The sequence below is a fragment of the Symphalangus syndactylus genome, chromosome 13 (assembly GCF_028878055.3).
Source record: "Symphalangus syndactylus isolate Jambi chromosome 13, NHGRI_mSymSyn1-v2.1_pri, whole genome shotgun sequence".
Lineage (NCBI taxonomy): Eukaryota > Metazoa > Chordata > Mammalia > Primates > Hylobatidae > Symphalangus > Symphalangus syndactylus.
This window is the reverse complement of record NC_072435.2, coordinates 30,989,689-31,011,955: the sequence shown is the minus strand read 5'-3', so window position 1 is coordinate 31,011,955 and position 22,267 is coordinate 30,989,689. Positions and strand designations below refer to the sequence as shown.

The window sequence follows — 22,267 nt, the reverse complement described above, 5'->3', positions numbered from 1 at the left end:
CTAAAAATACAAAAAAAATTAGCTGCGCGTGGTGGTGGGCGCCTGTAGTCCCAGCTACCCGGAGAGGCTGAGGCAGGAGAATGGCGTGAACCCGGGAGGCGGAGCTTGCAGTGAGCCGAGATTGCGCCACTGCACTCCAGCCTGGGCAACACAGCGAGACTCCGTCTCAAAAAAAAAAAAAAAGAAAACAATCGGCAGGGCGGGGTAGCTCATGCCTATAATCCCAGCACTTTGGGAGGCCGAGGTGGGTGGATCACGAGATCAGGAGTTCAAGACCAGCCTGGTCAAAACGGTGAAACCCTGTCTCTACTAAAAATACAAAAAAAAAGTAGCCAGGCACGGTGGCAGATGCCTGTAATCCCAGCTACTCAGGAGGCTGAGGCAGAGAATTGCTTCAACCTGGGAGGCGGAGGTTGCAGTGAGGCGAGATTGCACCATTGCACTCCAGCCTGGGCAAAAAGAGCAAAACCTGTCTCAAAAAAAAAAAAAAATATATATATATATATATATATATATATTTGTTTTGTTTTTTTTTTTTTGAGACAGAGTCTCGCTCTGTCGCCCGGGCTGGAGTGCAGTGGCGCAATCTCGGCTCACTGCAAGCTCCGCCTCCCGGGTTCACGCCATTCTCCTGCCTCAGCCTCTCCGAGTAGCTGGGACTACAGGCGCCCGCCACCGCGCCCGGCTAATTTTTTGTATTTTTGAGTAGAGACGGGGTTTCACCGTGGTCTCGATCTCCTGACCTCGTGATCCGCCCGCCTCGGCCTCCCAAAGTGCTGGGATTACAAGCGTGAGCCACCGCGCCCGGCTATATATTTATACAAACACATACACACACATATACGGAGACAGACATAGCGAGAGGGGGGGTGGTCTCACTATGTTCACCAGGCTGGTCTTGAGCGAGCTCCTGGCCTTAAATGATCCTCCCACCTCTGCCTCCCAAAGTGTTGGAATTACAGGCATGAGCTACTGTATTTGGCCTAATTTTTAATTTTTTGTGTGGAGACTAGGTCTCACTCTATTGCCCAGACTGGTCTCGAATTCCCAAGCTGAAGTGATCTGCCCACCTTGGCCTCCCAAAATCCTGGGATTACAGGCATGAGTCACTGCACTGGCCTCAAGTGAATTTTGTTACATGCATAGATTGCTATTTGGACAACTATAAGAGGATTAAGTTTCATTGGTATCTCTGAAAGGCTGTAAACAGTAGCCATATAAATGGTAAGGAATTACCAGGTACTTCCACTTTCCATGTCTTAAATCACAAAATAAAATTAGTGGCACCGCAGGCAATCTGGTCTGTCCACTTATAACTGTCATTCACCTTGACTGAGGGTATTCTGTAGCATTCATCATCATTTGTCACAATAGCTTTATTATTTATTTATTTATTCTGAGACAGAGTTTTGCTCTTGTTGCCCAGGCTGGAGTGCAATGGCTCAATCTTGGCTCACTGCAACCTCCGTTTCCCAGGTTCAAGTGATTCTCCTGCCTCAGCCTCCCCAGTAGCAGGGGTTACAGGCGTGAGCCACAGCGCCTGGTCAGCTTGTCACAATAGCTTTATTATGTCTTAAGTTTTGCTTAATGCTGCAACCTCCTGGACTCTGCAGCTATTCAGCTGCTGTTGCTTTGAGTATCTTCTAGTTTTGGGAATGCACCAAACTCATTCACCACAGGGCCTTTGGCATAGGTTGTGTCCTTGGCCTGCACAGGCAGCCCCTCACCCTCGGGCCTCTCCTGCCTCTCTTGCCAGGCATCTCCCACACGTGCTGCTATTTCCCATTTACTTGTGCCTTCCCTTAGGAGGACAAGGATGGGGTCAGTTTTGTTCATCATCTCAGTTCCCCCACCAACTTTTCCCCCCAGCACGCAGCCTGGCAGTCAATGCTGATTTGGGAGAATGAACAACTGATTCTGTCGGTTGAACGTTTATTTTATATTTTATTATTTCATTTACTTATTTATTTTCGATACGGAGTCTCACTTTGTCGCCCAGGCTGGAGTGCAGTGGCGCGATCTTGCCTCACTGCAACCTCTGCCTCCCGGGTTCAAGCAATTCTCTGTCTCAGCCTCCCAAGTAGCTGGGATTACAGGCATCTGCCACCATGCTTGGCTAATTTTTGTATTTTTAGTAGAGATGGGGTTTCACCATGTTAGCCAGGCTGGTCTCGAACTCCTGACCTTGTGATCCACCTGCCTCGGCCTCCCAAAGTGCTGGGATTACAGGCGTGAGCCACTGCGCCCGGCCAGCTATTTATTTTTTTGAGACGTAGTCTTGCTCTGTCGCCCAGGCTGGAGTGCAATGGCACCATCTCAGCTCACTGCAACCTCTGCCTCCCGGGTTTAAGCGATTCTCCTGCTTCAGCCTGTAGCTGGGATTACAGGCGTTACAGGTGCCCGCCACCATGCCTGGCTAATTTTTGTATTTTTCAGTAGAGACAGGGTTTCACCACGCTGATCAGGCTGGTCTCAAACTCCTGACTTCAGGTGATCCACCCGCCTCGGACTCCCAAAGTGTTGGGATTACAGGCGTGAGCCACGGCGCCCGGCCTATTTTATTTTGAGACGGAGTCTTGTTCTGTCGCCCAGGCTGCAGTGCAGTGGTGCAATCTCGGCTTACTGCAACCTCTGCCTCCCGGGTTCAAGCGATTCTCCTGCCTCAGCCTCCCAAGTAGCTGGGATTACAGGCGCTCGCCACCATGCCTGGCTAATTTTTGTATATGTATATTTTTTGAGACGGAGTCTCCCTCTGTCGCCCAGGCTAGAGTGCAGTGGTGCGATCTCGGCTCACTGCAAGCTCCGCCTCCCGGGTTCACGCCATTCTCCTGGCTCAGTCTCCGGAGTAGCTTGGACTACAGGCGCCCGCCACTACGCCGGGCTAATTTTTTTGTATTTTTAGTAGAGACGGGGTTTCACCATGTTGGCAAGGATGGTCTCGAACTCCTGGCCTCAAGTGATCCGCCCTCCTCGGCCTCCCAAAGTGCTGGGATTACAAGCGTGAGCCACTGCGCCCAGAATTTTATTTTATTTTCGAGAAGGGGTCTGCTCTGTCATCTAGGCTGGAGTGCGGTGGCATGATCTCGGCTCACTGCAACCTCTGCCTCCCCGGTTCAAGCGATTCTCCTGCTTCAGCCTCTCGAGTTGCTGGGATTACAGGCGCGCGCCATCACAACCGGCTAATTTTTTTTGTAGAGACGGGATTTCACAATGCTGGCCAGGCTGATCTCGAACTTCTGACCTCAGGTGATCCGCCCGCCTCGGCCTCCCAAGGTGCTGGGATTACAAGTGTGAGCCACCGCCCGCGGCCGGTAGAACATCTGAAGCTTCTAAAGCGAACTCTAAGGTTTCATTGGCACGAGGGGGCTCGAACCAGGTCAGGCTTCCAGGCGTCAGTGCTCAGTGCTTGGCATCTACTGATAGAAACCAGGAATGAGGGGCTGGAGGCGGAAACAGCTTGAAGAAAGAGGTAGAGGCCAGGGAGTGAGGACGGTGTCTCCTTTTCCTGGAAGTTGGTAATTCAGGCAGAAGGAAGTTGGATGAGCTTGCAGAACATCCGAGGGGCCAGTCGGCCCTGCTCCCGCCTCCACCGCGGAGGCACGGCCCCTTTAAAGCTCCCGGAAACGGTCCCACAGGACCGGAAGTGACCCTTTTATTTCCCTTCCTCACGTGGTGCAGGCAGGAAGTGACGCGCGTGGCCCGGGAGCTGCGGACGCAGAGGCCGACGGAGCCGGAGTCGCGGACGCCGCGGGGTCTCCGGGACAGGTGACCGGGGGGAGGGGGCCGGGAGCGCGCCCAGAGAAGGCGGGGCCTGAAGCCCCACGTGGCGAGGAGCGCGAACAGGGGCGGGCAGGGTGGGGAGCCGCCGGCGGGGGCGGGGTCGGAGTACTCTGCGGGGGGCGGGGACAGCACGCCCACATGGGAAACTAGAAGGGCGCTGGCGGGGCGGGCCGTTTCGGGGGGTGGGCAGGGCCGGGGTGGGACGTGGCCAGAGCCTGGGACGTGGCCAGAGCCTGGGCCGGTGGCTGTGGGCGGGGCCTAAAAGTTGTGGCTGGGCTGTGGGCGGGGCCATAGTGTTGCTTAGACAGCTGTGTGGCGGGGCTCGGACGCCGGGCGGAAACGCTGTGGGCGGGGCCAGAAAGTTTTGCCTGACTGGAAGTGGGTCCAGATTGTTGGCCGGGACGTTGGGGGCGGACCCAGAGGGTATCGCTTGCTGGGGGCGGGGCCACAATGTAATGGGGAGCCAGGGGGCGGGGCCAGGGTGTTGGCGGGGAATGCTGGGGGGTGGAGCCAGAAAGTTTCGTCTGAGCCACGGGCGCGGCCAGAGCGTTGGCGGCGAAGTGGGGAGCTGAGCCAGAACCCTGGGGAAGCCATGGGCGGGGCCAGATGCTGACGCAACGAGGTGTGGGAGTGAGTCAGGGGGCGTGTCCAGGAAGTTGGCCAGGCCAATCGGAGGTGGGGCCAGAGGGTTGACTGGGAAGGCCGGGGGCGGGGCTGGAATAATAATAGGAGATGGCAGGGGCGGGTCTAGGCTGTTGCCTGGGAGTCAGGAGGCGGGGAAAGAGCGTGGCTGGGAAAGTCGGGAGCGGGGCCAGATTAATGGCCCATGGGTGGGGGCGGGGCCAGAAGTCTGGCGGGAAAGGCGGGGCCAGAAAGTTTTTTCCCCGAGCCGTGGGCGGGGCCAGAGCGGTTTCCAGGATGTCGGGGACGTGGCCCTGGTATTCCCAGCCGGATTGAGGCTGGAGCTTTGCACAGAAAATCTGGGGCTGGCCTGGGTAGTTTTATCCTTGTTGGGGCGGGTGGAGTATTCAGTGGGACAAAAAGCCAGTTACAGGAAGCCTCGCCAGTGAGTTTTGGGCCTGTGTACAGAATCCTTTCGGGGGAGGCGGGAGGCTGTCGACCTTCCGTAGGGCGCTGGAGACGGGACTAGGACGTCCCTGTGGAAGGCGCGGGCTTGGAATGTTCTCTGAGAGCTTGGGCAGCCAGTAAGAGTGGGGTTCGGACTTTCTTTGAACGTGGGATTGGGGATGTTTCTGAACCTTACCTGGTGGAGCTAGAATATTCGCCTGGATATGAGAGGCACCAGGATGAGCACAGGGAGGTGGGTCTGGAACTTTCTTCTGCAGGCTGGTTGGAGGGGTTGTAGTTAGAACTCTCTTGAGATAGGGAACGCGGGCTAACACTCATACCACAGGGTGTGGCGGCTGGGCTAGAATCTGCGTTTGGAGGAGAGCAGTGTTGGATACTTAAGCAGTGGGGTGGGGGCCAGAACATCCCCAAGGTGGGTTTGACTAGATCGTTTACATGGGAACTGGGTGAGTCCACAAAGATCATGAAAGGGCTGAGTCTAAATTTCTATGGAGAAGGCGGAGGTGGCAGTTGAAGGGAGGGAGAGTGAGGGCTAGAATTCTCTTGGGGTACAGGGTTTTTTGTGTATGGCTGTGAGGATCCCACAGTATGTTAGAGGATGAAGTAGACTGGGGGGCCATTGGCCTTAGTCCTTTTCCCTCTGCCCCCAGGAACCTTCAGTGCTGCGTCTAGATTCTGCAGGGGAGGTTTGCTGGGACCTTGGCCCTACCCAGCCAGCGAAATGGTGAGGCTGAAAAATGGGGTCTCTAGAATCTGAGTTTTGGGGAAGGGGGCTTGGGAGGATGGGATCCAGGGGGGCAGACTCTCAGACCGTGGGGGAAAGTCCCTGGTATGGATGGAGGTTTTTCCTTCCATTCCTCAACTGCCTCCTGGTCTCAGGCAGCCACACTCGATTTGAAATCAAAGGAGGAGAAGGATGCTGAGTTGGACAAGAGGATCGAGGCTCTTCGGCGGAAGAATGAGGCCCTCATCCGGCGCTACCAGGTGCCCTAGCCCCGCCCTGGGAGACCCCATCCCCTCTCTTCCCCGCAGTGAGTTTTTCTCACCTCTCCCTTCCTTAAAACCTTTTCATGGCTCCCCATCACTGTCAGAATAAAAGTCAAAGGCCTTAGACTGACATCCCTTCTTTCATTCCATTATTCATTAATTCATTCATCTGTTCACAGATATTCCCCAAGATCTTTACTGTACCAGCCCTGGTGCTGAGTGGTGCTGGGCATATAGCTGTGACTGAGACAGACCCAGGCCTGCCCCTCCAGGGTCCACCGTCTAGTCAGGGAGACAGCCCTGTCCTGAGGGATGTCCCAGAGCAGACAAGTCTGGAATCAGGAAATTCAGGGGTCTGTGGGAGTCCAGAGGAGGCTCTTGAGCTAGCCTTGGGGATATCAGGGAGGGCTTCCTGGAGGAGTGGACTCTGAGGCTTGAGTGGTGAGTAGACAATAGCCAGTTGAAAAGGAGAGGGGAACATGTTTCAGGCAGAGAGAACAGTTTGTGCAAATGTTGGAAGCAAGAGAGAGCTTGGAGCTTCAAGTTGGAGGGTTGGTTAGGAGAGAATTGACCTGGGCAGGTCAGCAGGGGCCAGGCTGTGCTAGGCCCTGAATGCCACCAGGCTGAGTTTGGACTTTGTCCTAGGGGCACTGGGGAGCCTTGAGCAGGGGTGGGACCCATCAGAATAGCTCTTTAGGAAGACGCCTCTGGGTGCTGTGCGGTGATGGGTGCGAGGAGGTGATACTGGAGCCCAGAGACCAAGGAGGAAGCTGGGGCTGGAACCCTAGTGGGAGAGGAGGTACCTGGCTCAGGGCAGGGCTGTTGAGAGGGACTCAGTTACTGATGGGCAGTTCGGGGCAGGGGGAGGAAGAGGGAGAATTTAGGACAAGGTCGCTGAGTAGGTGGTGTGGCTGTTCCTGAGATGGGATCTGGGAGGTGGCATGAGTTTTATTTATTCATTCTTCATGTATTCATTCATTTTAAAAAAGGCATATTGAATTTCCCTTGTGGGCCAGGCAGCGTTCTAGACTTGGGATACATATCAGTGACATACATCACTGAAAGCAGACAGACATTGTCCCCAGGCAGATTCTGCCGTAGTGGAGGAAGCAGACAGTGAGCAAGACGCACATGGTGCTGAGTGCAAATGGGATGAGAACAGAGAGGGTGGCAGGGGAGCTGGTTTCCACAGGGCGCTCAGGGAAGGCCTCACGAGAAGGCAGCATTGGAGCAGAGACCTGCAGGAGGTGAGGGGTTGGAGGGTCTCTGGGAAGAGTGTTCCTGGCAGAGGGATCCGCTGGCGCAAAGCCCCCGAGGCAGGTTTGAGCCTGGTATGTTCTGGGAATAGCAAGGAAGCCGGAGTGATCGTGGGGCGAGGGTGAGAGATGAGGTCAGGGAGGTACCAAGGCCAGACCCCACGGGTCCCACAGGCTGTGGGGAAGGCTGTTACTCAGAGATGGGCAACACAGGAACGTTCTGAGTGGGGCAGCAACGTGATGGGGTTTGAGGGATATGAGCGGCCTTCTTGTCCAGAGCTCAGGAGAGAGGCCTGGGCTGGGGCCAGACTTAGGAGGAGTTCAGGGGTCTGGGAGTCCGTCTGACAGACAGGGCACCTGATGCTTCCCTACCCCGGGTGTCTGCTCCTAGGAGATTGAGGAAGATCGTAAGAAAGCTGAACTTGAGGGAGTTGCGGTCACAGCTCCCCGAAAGGGCCGCTCAGTGGAGAAGGAGAACGTGGCAGTGGAGTCGGTGAGCTCATCACTGGGGTACGGGACCCTGAGGATGGGGAGGGGCAGAGGGTTGAGGCCTGGGACCCAGGAGCCCCCAGCTGTCCTGCACCAGTGGGTGGCCTCCATCCTGGCTGCATGCCTCCCTGCCCCAGTGACTGTATTTTCCCCATCTCCCGTCTTCCAGGAGAAGAACCTGGGTCCTTCCCGGAGGTCTCCTGGGACCCCTCGGCCCCCAGGGGCCAGCAAGGGGGGCCGGACTCCTCCACAGCAGGGAGGCCGGGCCGGCATGGGCCGAGCATCGCGCAGCTGGGAGGGCAGTCCCGGGGAGCAGCCTCGAGGAGGAGGAGCTGGGGGCCGTGGCCGGAGGGGCCGGGGCCGGGGTTCCCCTCACCTCTCTGGAGCTGGAGACACCTCAATCTCTGACCGTAAATCCAAGGTAGGAGCTAGGCAGCGCCTGCAGCCCTGGCTGAGGCTCTCCGTGGTCTGTTTCTGTCTGTTCCTCCTCTCAGATGCACAGTTGTCCTGTGTGTCCATCTTTCGGCATCTCTCTCTGAGCCTCTGCATCTGGCTCTGTTTCTCTCTTCTTCCACCTCCTCCTCCTCCTCCTGCACTCCCTCTTCTAGTTCCTCCTGTTCCTTCCCTCTCACACCCAGAGCTCGCGTGTTTTTCCTTGTCTCTTTCTCTCCTACTCCTGCTCCCCCTCTTCTTGTTCCTCCTCGCCTTCCTTCCCTCCCCCTCCTGCTTAGTGCTGCGTGTCCCTCCCTGTCCCTCTCTCTCTGTCTCTGTTTTTCTTGCTCTCTGGTGCACGCTTGCCCGCTCATCCTCTGTCCCTATCTCTGCTCCGTTTCTGGCACTGTGTGTCTCTGTGGTGGGCTGTCTCTATCTGGTGTGCTTGTGAGCACAGGCTCTGTGTGGCATTCTGTTTCTGTGTGTTTGTCTTGGTCCCCGGCTTTGTTTGTGGGGAGCAGTGATCTTACTGTAACTACCTCACTCACCATTGACGTGCAGGTCAGCAGGGTGGGAGTCTGTCTAGCTGAGTGGCTTACAGCCCACCATGGACATGGGTTGAATCTGGTTCTGTGAGCTACCTGTCCTTGGGCAGCTCACTTCCCCTGTGAGCTTCTGGTTCTAGCACTTAACACGGGAATAAGAAAATTCAAAAATCAGCCGGGCGTGGTGGTGGGCACCTGTAATCCCAGCTACTTGGGAGGCTGAGGCAGGAGGATCACTTGAACCTGGGAGGCGGAGGTCACAGTGAGCCAAGATCGTGCCACTGCACTCCAGCCTGGGTGACAGAGTGAGACTTTGTATCAAAAAAAAAAAAAAAAAAAAAAGGCTGGGCGCGGTGGCTCACGAGGCCTGTAATCCCAGCAATTTGGGAGGCCGAGGTGGGCAGATCACCTGAAGTCAGGAGTTCGAGACCAGCCTGGCCAACATGGCAAAACCCCATCTCTACTAAAAGTACAAAAATTAGCCGAGTGTGGTGGCACACGCCTGTAATCCTAGCTACTCAGGAGGCTGAGGCAGGAGAATTGCTTGAACCTGGGAGGTGGAGGTTGCAGTGAGCCGAGATCGCGCCATTGTCCTCCAGACTGGACAATAAGAGTGAAACTCCGTCTCAAAAAAAAGAAAGAATTAGACTGAAATTGGGCATCCCAAGCTGCTGTCACAAAAAGACTCCAAAAATCTCACGACCTAAGTGGAGTAGGAGTTTATTTCTCTCTTGTATGTCGAGCCCTGCAGAGAGGTGGGTGGTCCAGGGGGTGAGGCCTCGCTCCGTGATGTCACTCAGGGACCCAGGTTCCTGCTTTTTTTTTTTTTTTTTTGTGAGACAGAGTCTCACTCTGTTGCCCAGGCTAGAGTGCAGTGGCATGATCTTGGCTCACTGCAACCTCTGCCTCCTGGGTTCAGGCGATTCTTGTGCTTCAGCCTCCCAAGTAGCTGTGATTACAGGTGCGCACCACCACACCCAGCTAGTTTTTGTATTCTCAGTAGAGACAGGGTTTCACCATTTGGCCAGGCTGGCCTTGAACTCCTGACCTCAGGTGATCCTACCTCCTCGGCCACCCAAAATGCTGTGATTACATGTGTGAGCCACCGTGCCCGGCCTGGTTCCTGCTTTTTGTTGCTTGGTGGCCCCTAGGTCCTGGTCATTGTCTGTGGTAAAAGCTGGGTTGCCGACATGGTTGCGGTTCAGTTCACAGGAAGGGGAAAGATGAGTCTGCTTTATCACTTTTGGTCATGTCCTGTTGTTGAGAACTTAGACACCTGGTGGTACCTAACCTCGAAGGAGACTGGGAAATGAAAACGTTGTCTACAGCTGGCTGCTATTTGCTCATCTAAAATTTTGTTACTAGCTTGGTTACTAGTAACAAGTAGTTACTAGCTGCTTGGAATGCTGGGTGCTGTGGTATGCACTTGTAGTCCTAGCTACTTGGGAAGCTAAGGTGGGAGGATCGCTTGAGCCCAGGAGTTTGAGACCAGCCTGGGCAACAGAGTGAGACCCCATCTCTATAAAAATTGAAAAAATTAACTGGACGTGGTGGCGTTTGCCTGTGGTCTCAGTTACTTACTTGGGAGGCTGAGGCAGGAGAATCACTTGGGAGGCTGAGCCTGGGAGGTCAAGGATGCAGTGAGCTGTGAATACACCACTACACTCCAGCCTGGGCAACAGAGTAAGACCCTGTCTCAAAAAAAAAAAAAAAAAATCAATAAAATTTTGTTACCATGGAAGGAAGAAGGGGAGAACGGATTGTGGTTGGTGGGGGTAGGTCACCTAACCATCTGCCAAGTAATTACTGTTATTACCACCACTATGATTGTGGCAACCTTGGTGTGCCAGGGCCCCCAGCACCCTGACACTGAACTCCCAGGTTCAGTGGTTTGCTAGAAAGACTCATGGCTTAGATATATCACAGTGAAAGAGGTCACAAAGCAAAATCAGCAGGGGGCAGTGTATCTGGGCTGAGGTCTGGAGGAAACCCGGCATGAACTTCCAAGAGTCCTTTCCCTGTGGAGTCCCAGGGGATGCGCTGAATTCCTCCAGCACTGAATTGTGACAACACGTGGCTACCAGGGATGCTCACGAGAGACTCAGCACCCAGGTTTTTAATTGGGGGCTGGTTTAATTATTTTTATTTATTGTATTTATTTAGTTTTTAAAATTCTTTTTTTTTGAGATAGAGTTTCACTCTTGTTGCCCAGGCTGGAGTGCAGTGGTATGATTTCGGCTCACTGCAACCTCCACCTTTTGGTTTCAAGCAATTCTCCTGCCTCAGCCTCCCAAGTAGCTGGGATTACAGGGGCTCACCCCCACACCTGGCCAACTTTTGTATTTTTAGTAGAGACGGGGTTTCACCATGTTGGCCAGGCTGGTCTCAAACTCCTGACCTCGTGATCCACCTGCCTCGGCCTTCCAAAGTGCTGGGAATACAGGCGTGAGCCACCGTGCCCGACCTATTATTTTTATTTTTATTTTATTTTTTGAGACAGAGTCCTACTCTGTTGCCCAGGCTGGAGTGCAGTGGCGCAATTTTGGCTCACTGCAACCTCCACCTCCTGGGTTCAAGCGATTCTCTTGCCTCAGCCTCCTGAGCAGCTGGGATTACAGGCGCCCACCACCATGCTCAGCTAATTTTTTTGTATTTTTAGTGAGACGAGATTTCACCATGTTGGCCAGCCTCGTCTCAAACTTCTGACCTCAGGTGATCCACTCACCTCGGCCTCCCAAAGTGCTGGGATTACAGGCGTGGGCCACTGCGCCCAGCCTATTATTTTTATATATTTTATTATTTATTTATTTATTTTTTGAGATGGAGTCTCGCTCTGCTGCCCAGGCTGGAGTGCAGTGGTGCCATCTTGGCTCACTGCAAGCGCCGCCTCCCGGGTTCACGCCATTCTCCTGCCTCAGCCTCCCGAGTAGCTAGGACTACAGGCGCCTGCCAGCACGTCTGGCTAATTTTTGGTATTTTTTAGTAGAGACAGGGTTTCACTGTGTTAGCCAGGATGCTCTCGATCTCCTGACCTCGTGATCCGCCTGCCTTGGCCTCCCAAAGTGCTGGGATTACAGGCGTGAGCCACCGCGCCCGGCCACTTTTAAAATTTTTTGTAGAGATAGGGTCTTGCTATGTTGCCTAGTCTGGCCTTGAACTCCTGGGCTCAAGCAATCCTCCTGCCTTGGCCTCCCAAAGTGCTTGGATTAGAGGTGTGAGCCACCATGTCAGCCTGGAGGCTAGTTTTGAATGCAGGCTCCTTCTGTCTAGTGTGTACTGAAATTCCAGACCCCCCAGTAGGAAAGTGAGTGCAGCGTATACTGTGTTGTTCGCATGGTCTAGGCCTGGCCAGCCAGCCTCATCAGTTCACTGCTGACCCGGAGCATGCTGAGAGCAAATGCTCAGACGCCAGCAGGCCAGTCCGAGGAGAGGAGCCTCAGGCCTGCTGGGCAGCCCCTCTCCTGCACCGGTGGCTTAATAGTTCTCCCTGAAGCTGGGTGTCCCTATCTTTATCCCCCCAGGAGTGGGAGGAGCGGCGCAGGCAGAACATTGAGAAGATGAATGAGGAGATGGAGAAGATCGCCGAGTATGAGCGCAACCAGCGGGTCAGTGGCGCGGGTGTCCCCGAGGCAGGGCCGAGCTGCCTGGGCTATGGGGAGCCCGGCCAACCCCCTGCTCTGTTGCCTGCAGGAAGGGGTTCTCGAACCCAACCCAGTGCGGAACTTCCTGGACGACCCCCGACGACGCAGCGGGCCCCTGGAGGAGTCTGAGCGGGACCGCCGGGAGGACAGCCGCCGGCATGGCCGCAACTGGGGGGGCCCCGACTTCGAGCGGGTGCGCTGTGGCCTTGAGCACGAGCGGCAGGTGGGTGTTGGCGGTGAGGACACCCCGGGGCTCTCAGGGCTCTGATGGGGACTGCGCAGCAGGAACCAGACAGATCAGGGCCATGGGGCCTCTCCTTTGTTGTGCCATAGCATAGGAATTTTTGTTTTGAGGCGGAGTCTTGCTCTGTCACCCATTCTGGAGTGCAGTGGCGCCATCTCAGCTCACTGCAGCCTTTGCCTCCTGGGCTCAAGCAATTCTTCTGCTTCAGCCTCCCGAGTAGCTGGGATTACAGGCAAGTGCCACCACACCTGGCTAATTTTTTCGTATTTTTAGTAGAGATGGGGTTTCACCATGTTGGCCAGGCTGGTCTTGAACTCCTGACCTCAAGTGATCCACCTGCCTCGGCCTCCCAAAATGCTGGGATTACAGGCATGAGCCACTGTGCTTGGCCAGGATTTTAATTGTTAAGGATTTATGGTATGTTTTGTTTCCTGCTAAGGTAAATCTCCCCTCATTGTTAAGACACCAGCATTTATGAGGCACCTACCACATGGCAGGTGCTGTGTGAGGGGTGGGGACCTGGCCTGGAAGAGGAGGTAGGGGCAGTGTCCTTGCACTTGGTGGTCCACCCCTAAATTGTCCGTCTGTTGGTTCTTCTGTCAGTACCATGTGGCTCTGGTTGTTACAGCTTTGTGGTATGTTTGAGGGTTTTCTTGTTACTAACAGTATTGTTTACTGGGCACTTACTATGTGCCAGGCACTGTTTTAGGTGTTGAGGATAAGAGTTGTTTTTTTTTTCTGAGATGGAGTCTTGCTCTGTCGCCCAGGCTGGAGTGCAGTGGCACGATCTCGGCTCACTGCAAGCTCCGCCTCCTGGTTTCACACCATTCTCCTGCCTCAGCTTCCCCAGTAGCTGGGACTAAGGCGCCCACCACCATGCCCAGCTAATTTTTTGTATTTTTAGTAGAGATGGGGTTTCACCATGGTAGCCAGGATGGTCTCGATCTCCTGACCTCGTGATCCACCCGCCTCAGCCTCCCAAAGTGCTGGGATTACAGGCATGAGCCACTGCGCCTGCCTTTTTTTTTTTTTTTTTTTTTTTTGAGATGGAGTCTTGCCCTGTTGCCTAGGCCGGAGTGCAGTGGCGCGATCTCGGCTCACTGCAAGCTCTGCCTCCTGGGTTCATGCCAGTCTCCTGCCTCGGCCTCCCGAATAGCTGGGACTACAGGCACCCGCTACCATGCCTGGCTAATTTTTTGTATTTTTAGTAGAGACAGGGTTTCACCATATTAGCCAGGATGGTCTCCATCTCCTGACCTCATGATCCGCCTGCCTTGGCCTCCCAAAGTGCTGGGATTACAGGTGTGAGCCACCACGCCCAGCGGGATAAGAGTTTGGAGGCAGAGCCCCTGCCTTGATGAGGTTTCTTCTGGTGGGAGCTGAGTAAATGAAAATATAGTAAGATGTGAGGTCCTGCCAAGTGTTGTGGAGAAAAATCCAGGAGCTGAGGGGACAGAGGGATGCTACTTAGGAGATTTGAGAGGGCCTCTCTGAGGAGGTGCCACCTGAGCCTCCTTGGTTGTGATCTCTGCCTTGTCATCGCTTCTGTGTGTGACCCTGAGCAAGTGCATGTACCCCGGGGCTTAGGGGCGGGGTGGGGTGCGGGACAGCGCCCTGACTCCCTGTGGGCTGGGGGGCAGGGCCGCCGAGCTGGCATGGGCAGTGCTGGAGACATGACGTTGTCCATGACGGGCCGGGAGCGGTCGGAGTACCTGCGCTGGAAGCAGGAGAGGGAGAAGATCGACCAGGAGCGGCTGCAGAGGCACCGTAAGCCCACTGGCCAGTGGCGGCGCGAGTGGGATGCCGAGAAGACCGATGGGATGTGAGTCTCCTCCCCGCTTCTCTCCCCGTGTGGCACCTTGACCTTGGTCCTGACTTCTAAGTCCTATGCCTCTGGTTTTTCCTGCTGTGCATGAGTGAGTGACTGCTAAGTATCCTGAGATGCCGTGTACCAGCTGCCGGAGCTCAGCGGCACATGAGAGCGTTTCTGGCTTGCTTTTTTTTTTTTTTTTTGAGATGGAGTCTTGCTCTGTCACCTAGGCTGGAGTGCAGCGGCGTGATCTCGGCTCACTGCAAGCTCCGCCTCCCAGGTTCACGCCATTCTCCTGCCTCAGCCTCCCGAATAGCTGGGACTACAGGCGTCCGCCACCACGTCTGGCTAATTTTTTGTATTTTTTAGTAGAGACAGGGTTTCACCGTGTTAGCCAGGATGCTCTCGATCTCCTGACCTTGTGATCCGCCTGCCTTGGCCTCCCAAAGTGCTGGGATTACAGGCGTGAGCCACCGCGCCCGGCTGAGCATTTCTGGTTTTCTTTTTGTTTTTGGAGACAGAGTCTAGCTCTGTCACCCAGGCTGGATGGAGTGCAGTGGGAGGATCTCAGCTCACTGCAACCTCCGCCTCCCGGATTTAAGTAATTCTCCTGCCTCAGCCTTCTGAGCAGCTGGGGTGAGAGGATTTCTTCTGTGTTCACGGGTGTGCTGGGCTCAGCTGATCCAGGCTGGACACTAAGCTGTGCGTCCCTCTGGGCTTGGCTTCTCGTGGCAGGGTGAATTCACTCTGTGCCACGGTGTTCATTCTGCTGTCCAGGCTGAGGGCAGCAGCTGCCTGGGGAGCGCTTGCCCTGACACGGGCAGATGCACAAGCAGGCACAGTGCCCAGTTGTGTTCGCCAGCACACCCCGCCTCACTGGGGTGGGGAAATAAGCTCTGCCCACTCCAGTGGATAGGAACACCGGTGGCGGCAGGGACGTCAGTTCCAATGCAGGGAGGGCGTGAAGGCTGTTTAACAGCATTAGACCTTTGCATCCTCCCGCCAGCCTCTGACCTGTCCCCACCAACTCAGATCCCTGAATGTCTCTCCATGCCTCACCATCACCTTCTTTTTTTACTTTTTTTTTTGAGACGGAGTCTCGCACTGTTACCCGGGCTGGAGTGCAGTGATGTGATCTCGGCTCACTGCAACCTTCCCCTCCTGGGTTCAAGCGATTCTCCTGCATCAGCCTCCTGAGTAGCTGGGATTACAGGCACGTGCCACCACATCCAGCTAATTTTTGTGTTTTTAGTAGAGGTGGGGTTTCACCTTGTTGGCCTGGCTGGTCTTGAACTCCTGACCTCACGATTCGCCCACCTCAGCCTCCCAAAGTGCTGAGATTACAGGTGTGAGCCACTGCGCCCGGCATCACCACCTTCTTATCTCAGTGGCATTGTTAACCTCAAGTTTGACTCTGTCCCCCGATTCAGTCAGACTTAAAGCAAAGCCCTCATTGCATCATCGTCATGGGAACCAACTTCCATAACCAAGAAGGAGAAGGTTCTGGAAGAGCCGATAAATAGCAGTATTTAAAGATCAGCAACTTTAGGTTTTACCTCATCCCCCATTCTTTCCTGTGTTGAAAGTTTTCATTCACCTATAACTTGTTTTTTGGCTTTGGCTAAGGAGGATTTTGTCTGTTTGCCCGGTGGTCGGGAAGCATTTTCTTGTGGATTGTGAACCAAGCCTGTGCGAGTGTGAGAAATAATTTGCACAGATACTATAGCTGATCTTCCTAAGGAGGAGGCAGCTGGGCTTTTCGGGAGATGTTCTCAGCATTCACAATGAGAAAGTATTTGTTTTTCTTGTGTGTCCCGAAAGCAGTTTGCAACAAGTCTGATTAATAATGTGTATGTGGGCCAGGCACAGTGGCTCACGTCTGTAATCCCAGCACTTTGGGAGGCTGAGGCAGGTGGATCACGAGGTCAGGTGATTGAGACCATCCTGGCTAACACGGTGAAACCCTGTCTCTACTAAAAATACAAAAAAAATTAGCCGGGTGTGGTGGTGGGTGCCTGTAGTCCCAGCTACTTGGGAGGCTGAGGCAGGAGAATGGCGTGAACCTGGGAGGCGGAACTTGCAGTGAGCTGAGATCACGCCACTGCACTCCAGCCTGGGCGACAGAGAGAGACTCTGTCTCAAAAAAAAAAAAAAATAAATAATGTGTGTCTGGGCCAGGCATGGTGGCTCATGCTTGTAATCCCCACAATCCCAGCACTTTAGGAGGCCAAGGCGGGAGGACTGCTTGAACCCAGGAGGTTTGCAGTGAGCCGTTATGATGCCACTGCACTCCAGCCTGGACCACAGAGCAAGACCCTATCTCTAAGAAAAAAAAAATGCATGGTATCTTGCTTTCATCAGCATATATTTGAGTCCTCCTCTATGTCATGGAAGGTTCTAGGTGATACAGCAGCAAACAAAACATTTCTGCCTTTTTGGAACTAAGAGTGTAGTGGACAAGGTGGGTAATTAAGAGGTCTAATGTTAGGCCCGGAAGGATAATGATGCAGAGTAAGCAGCCAGGGTGGAGGTTAGAATTTTAGACTTAGATAATCTGTGTAATAATATTCTTTTTTTTTTTTTTTTTTGAGAGTGAGTCTTGCTGTGTTGCCCAGGCTAGAGTGCAGTGGTGTGATCTCAGCTCACTGCAACATCCGCCTCCTGGGTTCAAGTAATTCTCCTGACTCAGCCTCCTGAGTAGCTGAGATTACAGGTGCCCACCACCAAGCTTGGCTAATTTTTGTATTTTTAGTAGAGATGGGGTTTCACCCTAGTCTCGAACTCCTGGCCTCAGGTGATCCGCCCACATGGCCTCCCAAAGTGTTGGGATTACAGGCGTGAGCCACCATACCCAGCCCTAATATTATCTTAGCTGGGGGTTCAGGAAGGCCTCTGAGCGGAGCCCTGAAAGGAGGTGAGGGAGTGAGCCAGTGAAAAATGCGGGAAGAATGTTCCAGGAGCAGGCGCTAAGGCCCTGAGGCAGAAGCTAGGTGTGGTGGAAGAGCCTGCTTAGCTGGAGAAGCGAGAGAGACTGGTGGGAAAGGTCAGACAGGGAGTTGGGGGTCATGTACTTGGGCAAGGGTCTGTGGTGATCCCCCCAAATTTTTGTTTTGGCGCCCACATTCTGAATCTTTTTGTATTTGTCACTATGCTGTCAAATTTGCCTTTTGCCCATCACCTGGTCCTATCCTTTTTTTTTCTGAGATAGGGTCTCCCTCTGTCACCCAGGCTCGAGTACAGTGGCTTGATTACTGCTCACTGCAGCCTTGACCTCCGAGGCTCAAGCGATCCTCCCTCCTCAGCCTCCCAAGTAGCTGGGATTACAAGCGAATGCCACCACGCCCAGCTAATTTTTATGTTTTTTGTAGAGGTGGGGCTTTGCCATGTTCACCACGCTGGTCTTGAACTCCTGGGCTTAAGCGATCTGTCTGCCTCAGCCTCCCAGAGTGCCGGGATTACAGGCTTGAGCCACCATGCCCGGCCCTGTCCTACTTCTAGTGACCCCTCTCTGGTTGACCGTCTGTCTCTGATCTGATTTCTGACCCTGATCTCTCCCATCTTCTTGATCCTCTTGTTACCCTGTTCCCCCAGCTGCCCGGTCACCCATTATCTTTCCCCCAGGTTCAAGGATGGCCCAGTCCCTGCCCACGAACCATCCCACCGCTATGGTGAGTGGGTGCCCTTGGATGAGCCGAGGCTCGGTCTGGGAGTCAGGGGTGGTGTGTGTCACACCTTCCCTTCCCGACGACACCTGGGTTCTGTTGCAGATGACCAGGCCTGGGCCCGGCCCCCGAAGCCCCCTACTTTTGGGGAGTTCCTGTCCCAGCACAAAGCTGAGGCCAGCAGCCGCAGAAGGAGAAAGAGCAGTCGGCCCCAGGCCAAGGCAGCGCCCCGGGCCTACAGGTGGGGCACCCCTTCTGCAGGCTTGCACACCCCCAGGGCTCTCCGCAGGGTGTTCTCTTCTTTGGCTTGCTGTGAAGGTGTGGGTACATCTGTCTGTCCCTGTCTTTGTCTTGGCCCTGTCTATCTCGCAGGTCCGTGGTTTGAGGGGCTTGGGATCTGGCTTTTGGTTTTACCCTCATCTGTCCCCTTTCTGCCCTCACCCATCTCCTCTCCTGCCACCTGCCCCACTATCTATCTGTCGTTGACACCTGGGGACAGACATCCGACATTCCCTCAGTGCTCCAACATGCCAGATGCTCTGGGCAGCTCCTCCCTAGGGAGGGTGGAGGCAGGAAGCCTCTTCCTCCTGTCTACTCTCCACCCAGGCATCACCCCTCCCTCTGTTCCCTCTAGTGACCATGATGACCGCTGGGAGACAAAAGAAGGGGCAGCATCCCCAGCCCCTGAGGCTCCACAGCCTAATTCCCCTGAGGCTTCCCCCAAGGAGACACCCACGCAGGTGAGGCTGGGCTTCGGTTCAGGGCATGGGCCTGGGGTGGGGGCTCAGGACCTGTGCCTTGCCCTGACTTGCCTGTGTCCCCAAAGCCACCCGAGATCCCAGCTCCTGCCCACCGGCCTCCGGAAGATGAGGGGGAAGAGAATGAGGGGGAAGAGGATGAAGAATGGGAGGACATAAGTGAAGATGAGGAGGAGGAGATCGAGGCGGAAGAAGGTGACGAGGAGGAGGAACCAGCCCAAGACCACCATGCCCCAGAGCCTGCCCCCACCGAGAGCCCCTGCAGTGAGCAGGCCCACGGAGTCCCCTTCAGTCCGGAGAAGCCCCTGCCGGAGCCCCAGGCCCCTGGCACACCTTCCAGCCCTTTCTCACCACCCAGTGGCCACCAGCCCGTGTCCGACTGGGGCGAAGAGGTGGAGCTGAATTCTCCCCGGACCACCCACCCAGCTGGCGCCTTCTCTCTGGGTGAGGCCTGGCCTTTTGAGAGTGTATGAAGCTGGCTGCGTGTGTCTGTGTGTGCGCGCTAGAAGGGTGTGGCTGGTGGGGGACCCTTGGGGGCTGGGCCTTGGGACCCAGTGTGCCCCACAGCCCTGTCGGCTGGGGGGGTGGCGCAGCCCATGCTCTTTTGTACTGTCATGCCCGTCTCTGGAATGCCCACTCCCAGAGCCTGCCCCAGCCCTTCGAGCCCCCTCCCCAATAAAGAATTCACATTCTCAAATGACATTCCCCCAGGTGTGTCCTTGTACCCCCTTCAACTCCCCCTAGGCCTTCTCTCTGGGGTGGGGAGATGTCAGGCGGGAAAGGGGGCTTGACTGGGGGCTCCCCTTCTCTAGGAGGTGGCCAGTCAGCCCCTGCCTCCCCGGAGAGTGGGCCCAGCCTCCGAGGAACCCAGAAAGTTGAAGAGGAAGGGTCTGAGGCAACTCCAGGTGGGGGAGTGCATGGGGCAGGGGGTGGAGGCTGCTGCTTCCTCTTTCTCTGGGGCTGAGGGGCAGAGGGCTTGGGGGGAGTGGGTTGAGTGTGTGTAGGTAGCAGTTGGACCATAGAGGTGAGGTGAAAAGGGTGAGCTCGGATAGGGATGGGTGGCTGGAGCCGGGTGGCAGGGGTGTGGCAAAGGGGCAACTTTATGGGCCAAGCCAATAGGAATTGGGTATGGAGGTTGAGGAGGTGGGGTTAAGGAAAGGATTAGAATTTTGGAGTTGAGCTCAGGGGTTTTGGAAAGCACTGGTTTAAGAGTAATGGGGTGTGGATCGGATGCTTTGGCTCATGCCTGTAATCCCAGCACTTGGGGAGGCTGAAGTGGGCAGATCACTTGAGGTGAGGAGTTCGAGACCAGTCTGGCCAACAAGGTGAAACCTCGTCTCTACTAAAATAAAAAATTAGCCGGGCATGGTGGCATGCGCCTGTAATCCCAGCTACTTGGGAGGCAGGAGGATCGCTTGAACCTGGGAGGCGGAGGCTGCAGTGAGCCGAGATCGCTCCACTGTACTCCCACCTGGGCGACAGAGCAAGACTCCGTCTCAAAAAACAAACAAAAAAAAGTGGTTGGCGTTGGTATACTAGGGCAGGAGCTAGAGGCAGACTTTGAAATTTGAACTGGCTCGAAAAGGCCAAAGAGATGGGCAAAGGCGGAAAACTGGACTTAACTGTGGCTGGGATTAGAGTTTTGAGGTGCAACCTAGTGGGGCAAATTAGAATAGACATGCAGACCTGATCAGCATTTTGGGACCGACAAGGTGCGAGCAAGAGGCCGAGACCCTCTCCACCTCCACTCCGTAGGAGTAAGATTTCGAAACTCAGATGGCCTCCCCTTCCCCCAGAGTGGGATTAGGATTTGAGGGGCAGAGCCGAGGAAGGACTGGTTAGAATAGCAGGCGTTGGCGAAGGAAAGGGGAGGGCGGGTCCTCTAGGACTGGCTTGGTGGAGGTTGGTGAAGGCCGTGAGATGGGGCGGGGATGGGAGAGGACAGTTTGCAGCCGTGGGTGGCGCGGGGGCCCAGGCGCTCTGTCTTGGGCCACTTGTTGGTCAGGAGACATCTCGCCACACCCGCGTTTCCTCGATTGTCAACGGTTATGTTTGGAGTGTTTGCTGCTGCGTGGGTCCGCTGAGAGGATTAGTCTGGGCCCCATAAACCGCTTAGCGCCAAGCCTGCTGTGGCAAGGGCTTGAACTGGGTGAGGGGCGTGGCTAGACGGGGTAGGGGTCCTGGGCCTGAGGGGACGTGGGAAGACTGCTCCCCTCCGCTGACTCAGCCCCTTCTCTCCTCAGAGGCAGGCCCCGAAGGCCAGGAGACGGCGGAGATCACCGACTTCCAGAGGGTGCGTTTCTGCAAGGTGGTGGCGGCCCCTCCGCCTCCGGGGGCCGCTCGCTGACCGCGCCCGCCAGACCGCGGCCTCCGCGCTCTGCACTAACCTCCCACCGCCTCGCTCCTCTGTCCTTTGCTTCTGCCACACTCCAGCCAGGAGAGGGTTAAATCTAAGGGGGGAGGAGCCAGGGTCTGCAAGCCGGGCGGGGCCAGGGCAGTAGTCGGTGCAGGCCCCACCTACAGGGGACGTCGCGGCACTGGGACAGCTGGGACGCTGCCGCGCTAGTCTCCCATGGAGGCCCTGGGCGGCTTGGGCCAGTCTTCGGGCCGAACCTTCCGCCTCCAGGATTGCATCCGAGGCCTGGCAGCCGATGACTCCTCCGAAGGGCTTGAATTACTCGGGCGCCAGCCCTGTCGTATTAAACGCAGTGCTTCCGCTCACCCTTGAACTGTGTTTCTGGAGGGGGCAGGCTGGGTCGCTGTGCTTGGCGGGCTTTTCCGTGGCGGAAGAGGCGGGAGCAAGGGGTCTTCCTCCACCCTTCTGATCCGTCTTCCCTCCCCCTCCCGCAGGCCTCCCCGAATTCCTGAAGACGCTGCTGGGAGGGGACTGAAGCTTCCCCGCCTTGATGGGGAGGGGGCGTGAGGAGGGGTTTATCTGGATTTCCAGGCTGTGTTCTTTCTTCCCCAGAGCCTAGTCTGGACCCCTTGGCTCTAGGGAGAGGGAAAAGCTGACGGTGGGGGAGGAGCTGGGAGAAGGGGCGCGATTGCGGTGAGGGGCAGAGCTGGAACCTCGGGGCCTGAGGTTGTGCTGAGGATACCTGACAGAGTGCTGCGCGTGTGCTGGAGGAGGCGGGTCCCGCGGGGGCGGGGCCAGGCTGCCTAGGCGGGGCCGGAATCTTGACAAGCGGAGTTAGAACGGGGGGCGGGGTCAGCGCGCGCGGGTGGGGGTCTCGCCATGGGCATGGGGCGGGGCCGTCGGCGGTGGCGTGGTCGGGGTGTCGCGCGGGAGTCCGTGGAGGAGAGCGGGGACTCCGGAACTAGAGTGTGGGAGCCAGAGGGCGTAGCGGGCGGGGCTGGAGCGCTGGAGTAGACGGTCCGACAAGCAGAGAGAAGTGAGACTGGCTGCGGCAGAGGGCGGGTTAGGGCTCCAGGCAGGGCTTGAGCGGGACGAGGGGGCGGGCTCCGAGGCGGGCTAGACGCCTGAGCTGGATGAAGTCCGAGTCTGGGAAGAGAACCGTGTTGTGGCGGGAGGTGGCGGTGATAGAGGTGGTGGGGGTAAGCGCGGGGGTGGGGC

At 55.8% G+C, this 22,267-nt stretch overlaps 1 protein-coding gene across 14 annotated transcripts; it reads left to right on the top strand.

Annotated features, from left to right (window-relative positions):
* Window positions 1–993: 993 nt before the first annotated feature.
* On the top strand, window positions 994–22,241 carry CCDC9 (coiled-coil domain containing 9). 14 transcript variants are annotated; one of them, XM_063615817.1, is made up of 15 exons: window positions 4,592–4,775; window positions 5,520–5,593; window positions 5,749–5,853; window positions 7,504–7,605; window positions 7,771–8,022; window positions 12,100–12,183; window positions 12,269–12,442; window positions 14,104–14,285; window positions 17,865–17,941; window positions 18,041–18,176; window positions 18,570–18,675; window positions 18,762–19,137; window positions 19,506–19,598; window positions 20,937–20,986; window positions 21,544–22,241. In XM_063615817.1, the coding sequence occupies exons 1-15, from the start codon at window positions 4,607–4,609 to the stop codon at window positions 21,559–21,561; spliced, it is 1,998 nt and encodes a 665-aa protein (XP_063471887.1). In that variant the 5' UTR covers window positions 4,592–4,606; the 3' UTR covers window positions 21,562–22,241. The 14 variants fall into 14 exon arrangements, with proteins under 14 accessions (XP_055096095.1, XP_063471893.1, XP_063471887.1 ...); XM_055240120.2 differs by lacking the exons at window positions 4,592–4,775; window positions 21,544–22,241 and adding an exon at window positions 994–3,765 and having other exon boundaries at window positions 20,937–21,414; XM_063615820.1 differs by lacking the exon at window positions 19,506–19,598.
* Window positions 22,242–22,267: the final 26 nt, after the last annotated feature.

Coding starts and splice junctions, on each gene's coding strand:
- CCDC9 (XM_063615815.1), top strand. CDS start 4,607: ATGGGTGGGGGCGGGGCCAGAAGTCTGGCGGGAAAGGCGGGGCCAGAA. Junction 14,286..17,864: donor GCCGAGAAGACCGATGGGAT/GTGAGTCTCCTC, acceptor CTGTTCCCCCAG/CTGCCCGGTCACCCATTATC. Junction 17,942..18,040: donor CGAACCATCCCACCGCTATG/GTGAGTGGGTGC, acceptor GTTCTGTTGCAG/ATGACCAGGCCTGGGCCCGG.